Source organism: Mya arenaria, chromosome 6 (assembly GCF_026914265.1).
Source record: "Mya arenaria isolate MELC-2E11 chromosome 6, ASM2691426v1".
In the NCBI taxonomy this organism is placed as follows: Eukaryota; Metazoa; Mollusca; class Bivalvia; order Myida; family Myidae; genus Mya; species Mya arenaria.
The window spans coordinates 73,003,789-73,011,904 of record NC_069127.1 but is presented as its reverse complement, the minus strand read 5'-3'; the positions used below and the strand labels follow the sequence as shown (position 1 = coordinate 73,011,904).

At 32.3% G+C, this 8,116-nt stretch overlaps 1 protein-coding gene across 5 annotated transcripts in view; it reads right to left on the bottom strand.

The window, feature by feature from the left end:
* Positions 1-324: 324 nt before the first annotated feature.
* The window catches only part of LOC128237132 (uncharacterized), a 61,282-nt gene continuing 53,490 nt past the window's right edge, over positions 325-8,116 (bottom strand). For all 5 annotated transcript variants that reach the window (XM_052952385.1, XM_052952383.1, XM_052952387.1 and 2 more), the window contains 3 exons: positions 7,795-8,115; positions 5,144-5,269; positions 325-3,624 (listed from right to left, as the gene is read on the bottom strand). In XM_052952385.1, the coding sequence (XP_052808345.1) occupies positions 3,425-3,624; positions 5,144-5,269; positions 7,795-8,115 (647 nt within the window). In that variant the 3' untranslated portion in view covers positions 325-3,424. The remainder of the gene's footprint in view (positions 3,625-5,143; positions 5,270-7,794; position 8,116) is intronic.

Below are 8,116 nucleotides of genomic sequence, written 5' to 3'. Positions count from 1 at the left end.
AATATCAAACTCGTCCAAGATTTTATTGAGGGTAACATTCTGACCAAGTTTCATTGTGCCCAAATTGTGACCTCTAGAGTGTTAACAGTCAAATTGTTGACGACGGACGATGGACACAGAGCAATCGCATAAGCACATACACTAATATAAGCAAAGCATTAACCTTATTCATAGGTATGTTTTTACATACATGAGTCAAGCATGTATCTTAAAAGCACTTGCTTTGAAATGGGTCTTCGGATTTGCAAAATTACAGAAACAAGAAAGAGCGTTCAAAATTTTAAAGAAACATTCACAAAACATATATATTTTATTATTTTTTATTCTGATTTTTCTTTTCAATAATATAATACAGTAAATACAACATAATAACTAGTGAAGTAACTATAATCATTATCAAGATACCTTTATGGCATTACTAGTAATTTAGATATATATATATATATATATATATATATATATAATGCCCTATAATTTAAAAGTGAACTAAGGAAAATGATGTTTATACAAATGCAAAATGAGTTTGGGACAATTTAAATACAGAAACTAACTTTAATTGAAAACAAACTATTTATCCCATTCCTATAATAAGACAAATAACATATACAATCACATTAACAATGTGGCAAGAAAAGGTAAATTCAATGATTGGTGATATTCATACATACAGTAAACCAGATATTCTATAAATACATCCAAACTTAAGAATGAATATGCTGAACATTTTTTTTTCTTATTTCAATATAACTGAAATAATTTTTTGGTGTTTTTATGATTTTTCATATTTTTTTACTTTTTTAAGTTCACATTAAAATGACAAATCTGCAAACCCTACACATATAATTGTGTATTCATTAATAGAAAAACAAAGCATTGATGAAAAATCATATTATATCATAATTAGGCAAATAACTTTTGCATTGAACTTCCATGTTTTTACATGTACAGCATCAGCAAGTTTTACAGGTGTGATATTTACAGTGCATGTGAACTAGAATAAGAAAGAGAAAAGGCTTCAACAATATTTGCCTTTAAACATATACATATACATAAAGCTTCCTTTAAAAAATAACATGATATTAATATCTAAGTTAGATATATATACATGTTTAAACATCCATAGCTACTTACAAAAACCGAATATCCTATATTCATCACCTTCATGTCTTATATAGATTATAATAAATGTTTTGCACAAATATTTCAATACTATTTTCTCAACAAAACAATTCAACAGATTGAGTTTTTTGTATTGTTTTGCATTTTTTCAATGACATGGTTATATATAGTATTTTAATGTTTCTAATCTTTTTCTTAGACAACGAAGTTAACAAGTTGAGTATTTTTTTATTTTTTTTATTTCTTGGGGTATTTTGTATATCAAATGTGAATTCTTTCTGAATTTTCCTGATTCTGTTAAGGTAAAAGTGTTTTCCTTTTATCACTGATATTTTTACATAATTGGTTGTCTTGCCTTTTTTATATAGTATCATTGTACAATATACAAATTAAACCCCATTCCAAACATCTATAGGTTTTACTTTTTTCATCCAGTGATTCAAAACATCTTGTTCTGTTTTACAAATAAAATACCCAGTCCATATCTCATTCTAAATTTCGATACTAATCAAACTTGACATCTATGATTGAATATAAAGTCTATGTAAATTTACATGGAGTATACATGGTGGTAATACTTTAGTGAAAGTGTTTTTAGATTTTAATTTCTATGTAAATTATGTTTCTTTGATATTAATGGATGCAAATGCTGTGTATAATGCTCCTGAACATTAGCTTATTTTAAGACAATGTCAACAAATGAATCTTCAATACTTTTTCATTTCAACTTTTCCCATCTATAATCAACAATTTTTATCGTCTGAAATCATTGTTAATTGCTAGCCTGTTGCATCTCATCTAAGATGTATTGACATTACGTGTTGTATGGTGACTGGAAGGTCCGCTTCATGCATTGTCAACAGTTTGGGCTAAACGTATTGAAAGCAAGACAATAGTTGAGGTGGTGCTAGTGGGTGTTGAAAGTTTTGTACCTACTATTACTGCGAAAACGGAAGAAAGAAAGGAAAACAAAAGCAGTTTGAATACAACCGAATTGGCTGATATCATTTTTGGGGGTTCAGTCTGTGCTCATTAAGGATCAGTTATAATAGGTCTATCGGAATGTCAAAGGTATTGACATTAAGTTATACTCTTCCTTTGCGTATACCTTTAAGTTTTCAGCAGTTTACTGTTATTTGTTGTATGTAAAGGATGTCCATAAAGAAACTTCCACTTTGAAAGATTCACAACTTTGCGTAATTTCGTTATAATAAGATGAAATTTATAGCACTTTAAAGAACGGTAAATTCCTTTCAACTGTATAAAACACGCAACTGTAACCCGAAATCAATATTGCAGCGACGTCTAGTGTTACTAGTTTCATAACAGTAACTGGTAAACCTATATGTACTAGGATATATGAACATTGCTTTCATCTTACGACTTTATTGCTATTGTAAAGTTACTAAATGAAACCTGATATCGGCTGAGGATGTTTTTACTATTTGAAGTAGTTCAAGTGAGGCAGGGTCTTTTAGTCAACACATTTCCATTTTCTGCGTTATTTATTTAATATAATTATCTATGACCCTAGGTTCCTCGCCAAGATTTATTTATGATCCTTCGGTGTTCTTTTAAATTCACATTAACATTGCAATCTTATGACCGTATTCAAATAAAGTGATCTTGCTTGTTTTCCGATCCATTTCATCATACTATTGCTGTACTGTTACTTTTGTATATACGAACTGAATAAAATATGTTTAAACTAAATAAAGTGATCTTTCTATTCGGTCTATTTTAAACCGCGTAACCTCATACGTTTTATTTTGTAACAAGTACGCATGCATTAATTAATTAAGTTAAAAGTAGATCTGACGATATCTGATTACGATTTGCGGCGCTCAAGCCTTAAAACTACGATCGCCGGGTCGGGGCCAATCACCATTTCATAGACTTGAGCGGGTAAAAACCCAGAATAATTTACTTTATTTTACCTTGTATGTTATCGGACGGACTTCATAATGTTGTCCGCTCTATAATTTTTGAAGCAGTTGTCCAATCATCACCAAATATAGTCGGAATGCATATTGGCGTAATATCTTGGACAAGTTGGATAAACAGTCATATCGCTTTGGTCACTCGAGAGTTTTCGTTATTGAATTCTAGAAACTACATAAAATTAGTGTTATACGCTCAATAACTTTAAAAACCTCTGTCCAACCACTACCAAATTTGGTCAGAATAGGTATTGGTATACTCTCTCCAGAAAATAAAAAAAACCCCAGTCATTCTACTGTAATAACACGAGAGTTATAACCCTTTGAATTGGTTCCTTAATGGTTCCTTTTAAGCTTTTTGATCATCAAGTCATGAAGGTTTTAACAGACCCTTTTATTTTAGTTCGACATATTGGACATTTCGCAAGCCTACTGGCGCAACGGTCACAACTGACCAAGTGCCCACAGGGCAGCAGTGTGGTGTTCACCTGTCGTTCCATACATATCTTACATGTTTGCATTTCTCGAAGCTTTTCGTTCTCCTGTCGTATCTGTGTTCCATTATCTGAAAAGTATTTTTTTGTTTTAATTTGAAACTTTAAAATCATGTAATAATTTATAAAAAATATCCTAAAATTTCATCTTTTCCTCAAATTCAACAATTTATTTCACAGGATAGTAAAATGCTTCATGGAGCCTAGCAAATTTGAATTTACTAAAAGATCTACAAAACAAGAGCACTGTGGAGCAATCACAAACAAGAGTTATCTGCCATGCTATACATATTCATTCTTTCTCTGGCCACATGTATACCAGTTTTTGATTAAAGTTCTGCACAACAATGGTGACACCGACAACACCAAGGCTATGACAATACCTGAACTCTTTTTCTTCCATAAACAGATAAGATAATGATGAAAAAGCATTTTTAAGGCAGTCTAAACTGTTTAAGTCAAGTTATATTTTAAAAGCTTACACTTCAGTTAAAATACTTGTACTTTTCTTAAAGGGACTTTACACCAGATAGGCACAAAAAAAAAAAAATTCTGTAACAAATCTCAGACAATTATTTAATATAATGTTTTACTCTTTGATATCATAATTGTAAAAAATATATATAAATTATATTCTATTACGGTCTTATATAACTAACTTGATGTATATATAGCAATATAATTAATTATGTATGATTTTATTTCAGTCTAACTAGAACTCCTCGAGTTATTACAGTCGCGATTATAGCTGTTAGATTGGCGTTTTATTCATTTATAGACAATGATGTTGCCATTTACTTTTCAAGTCTAGGTGGTTTTGAACTGAAGGTAAGAACATTCAGCCAGACAAAATAAAGAACGAAAATTAACAAAGGGCAATATCTCTAAAAATATGGAAGCAAGATTCACAGTTCTTGTACACTGCACTTGCCCCAAATGAGATCTATCTACCTATTAAGTTTTAGGTTGAAACCTCTTAAAGTTTACGATATATGCCCCTGACAAAATTTAAGCTTGAAATTTAACAAAGGGAAATGACTCAAAACATAAAGACGCAAGAGTTACTGTTCTTGTGCACTGCACTTGCCCTCAATGAGATCTATCTAGCTATAAAGTTTCAAGTTGATACCTCTTATATTCTTCAAGATATGCCCAGTAAAAAACTTGAAGCATGAAAACTAACAAAGTGCAATTACTCTAAAACTTAGAAAGCAAGAGTTACTGTTATTGTGCACTGCACCTTTCTTGTGCATTGCACTTGCCCTCAATGTGATCTATCTAGCTATGAAGTTTCAAGTTGATACCTCTTATATTCTTTAAGATATGCCCCGGACAAAACTTAAGAGTATTACTCTAAAACTTAGAAAGCAAGAGTTACAGTTCTTGTGCACTGCATTTGCCCACAATAAGATCTGTCTAGCTATGAAGTTTCAAGTTGACAACTCTTATATTCTACAAGATATGCCCCAGACAAAACTTTAAGCATGAAAATTAACAAAGGGCATTAACTCTAAAAATATGAGGGCAAGAGTAACCCCTAAATGTTGCCTGACTAGGCGACACAAAAAGTAAAAGGAAACCAAGACTAACCATTATTTTCCTCCTCCTCTGGTCCTCCACTGGCCCCTTCTGTGAACCCTGGCTCCACCTCCTGGTTAGATTTACCTCCCTTACCCTTCTTTTTCTTTTTCTTCTTGCCACCACCATTCTTTGGCTCTGAAAATCGATAACCAATAAACTGTTGATATGTTTGATTGCATTTGTTAACCATATTATCACTCAACGTTCCTTGGTGCGAGTGTAATAAAACCGTTAATTTTTTATATATATATATATTTCACTTGTGTAATACATCTTGACATTAACGTCATTTCACCATATTTATTAAAAATGTATTAATAAAAGATGTATAAAATCTTCATTTTTGGCGACATATGCGTCGTATGATTAACTTATATTTGTTGCCATTCAATACAAATTTCATGTTATGGAATTTATAGAGCCTGCCAACAACTGTTTCATTTTTTGGGGTATTAAATAGCAACTTATGTAAGATCTTATTTATAGTTAATACACCGGTAATGGCATACAATATATTGTATACAATTATCTTAAAGGAAAGATATCCAAGTGCATCATGCATTTTATCTTCAATATATACATGTGATTACCTTCTATTGATGTCATTGGTATTGATTGAGTAAACAGAGATCAATATCTATTTGTCATTCAAGTCAAATGACAGAAATTGGCCAAGAGCCATTCTTATAAAAAGAAAGTATGTCATATAACATGACTATATTATTTTTAGATACATGCAACTGTTCACTAAAGCTGTAATAAGTAATGACTTAACCAAGCGTGTAGCCTTAACACAGGACGCTTTTGATTTATTCAAGCAGAATAATTTAAATATTAAATATGAAAATCATAAAACAATAAGTTTTATGAACTTTCAAGGAATCTATATCCTATTTGCAACAAGATCAAAGAAAACATATGAGTTGGGAACGACTTGAATTTTAAAAAACAACAACAAGGTATTTTCCAGAGTTTCAAGCAAAAATTGATGAAAACATAATATTTAAGACACAAGAACACTTGATCATGTGTACAAAGTGTAAGAATGTGAACCCTCTTAAAGCTGAACTCTCACAGATTTACTGTTTTAACAACTTTTTATTGTTTGTCAAGAAATGAGCAAATTTTTGTGTAAATGTCTGGAAACAAAACAATTATATATTGCTGACTAAGGATCAAAATACAGTTTTTTATATTTACATTTGAAAATTAATGTTTAAAAGCTAACGGCGTTACTAAAGCAATTAGACAAATGATCTTATATGACTGAATTGAAGGCAGTGATGTCAAAATTAACTGATTTTGAGATTAAGCTGAAATAGAATTGTAGTTCCTGTACACTGCACTTCCTCTCATTATGATCTATCACTGTATGAAGTTTTATTAAATTCCATCCAATAGTTTTCAAGTTATGCTCCGGACAAGAAAAAGTAATAAAGGGCAGTAACTCTTAAATTGGCTGAAATAGAATTGCAGTTCTGTACACTTCACTTCCTCTTATTATGATCTATCACTGTATGAAGTTTTATTAAATTCCATCCAATAGGTTTCAAGTTATGCTCCAGACAAGAATAAGTAACAAAGGGCAGTAACTCTGTAATTAGCTGAAATAGAATTGCGGTTCCTGTACACTGCACTCCCTCTCATTATGATCTATCACTGTATGAAGTTTTATTAAATTCCATCCAATAGTTTTCAAGTTATGCTACGGACAAGAAAAAAGTAACAAAGTGCAGTAACTCTGTAATTAGCTGAAATAGAGTTATGGTTCTTGTGCACTGCACTTCCTCTCATTGTGCTTTACCATTGTATTAAGTTTTAATAAATTCCATCCAGTAGTTAGCAAGTTAATGTCTGGGAAAAAATGACAGCAAAAAAAACAAATAAAGGGCAGTAACCCAGTAGTGAGCTTAAGTAGAGTTATGGTTCTTGAACACTGCACTTCCTCTCATTGTGATTTACCATTGTATTAAGTTCCAATCAATTCCATCTAGTACTTTTCAAGTTATACTCCGGACAAAAAAAGTAACAAAGGACAATAACTCAGTAATAGGCAAGAATAGAGTTATGGTTATTGTACACTGCACTTCCTCTCATTATGCTCTACCATTGTATGAAGTTTAATCCAATTCCATCCAGTAGTTTTTAAGTTATGCTCCGGACAAGGTAAATTGCAAAGGACCGACCGACAAACCGACCACAGGGTGACTCCAATATACCCCCTTCAAACTTCGTTTGTCGGGGGTATAATAAACTTTGGAATGAATTCAATCAACAGTCCCAATCAGATATATTCAATTAAATACTTTTGTAAGGATAGTCTGCAATTTAAGGAAATTGTGTAATGCACTTGTAATTTGTGCACTTATGATCATGTGAACCAGAACAATATGTCTAAAACTTCGGAAGTAGTTCGCTTAACAGACTTATTGCTAACTGACCGACCAACTGGTGACTCCAATACACCAACCCTTCGAACTTTGTTTGCCGGGTTATAAAAACATGAAAGCACGAAAGCAAATGCCAACAGGTGTCCATATTGTTCGAGCTGACTACAAAAATGTCAAGGCTATGACAATATTTAATATATTTTGGAGTTGAAAGTAGCATTGCACCATAACATAAAATTAAAAAAAACATATTTGGAGTAACCCCTTTACCTTGTTTATCAGAATTTCCCACCCGTACATCATCCTCCATCCTCGAATCTTTCCCTTCACCCGTATTAGCCTCCCTTATTTTACCACCGGATGGACTTATCTCTCTTTGATTGGTAACAGTGGGTGGAGTAGCCTCCCTTTTTGTATTCTCCTGACTGGCTCCTCTACTAAAGTATGAGGTAGAGGAAGTGACAGAGACATTGATGGAACCAGTCGGGGCTGTTGTGAGGTTGGAGGTAGTGGTGGTGGTGGTCGTGGAAGAATGGGGAATTGAGCTAGTAGGTTGCAAGATAGCGGCTGGGGTCACGCTTTCTGAGTCCTC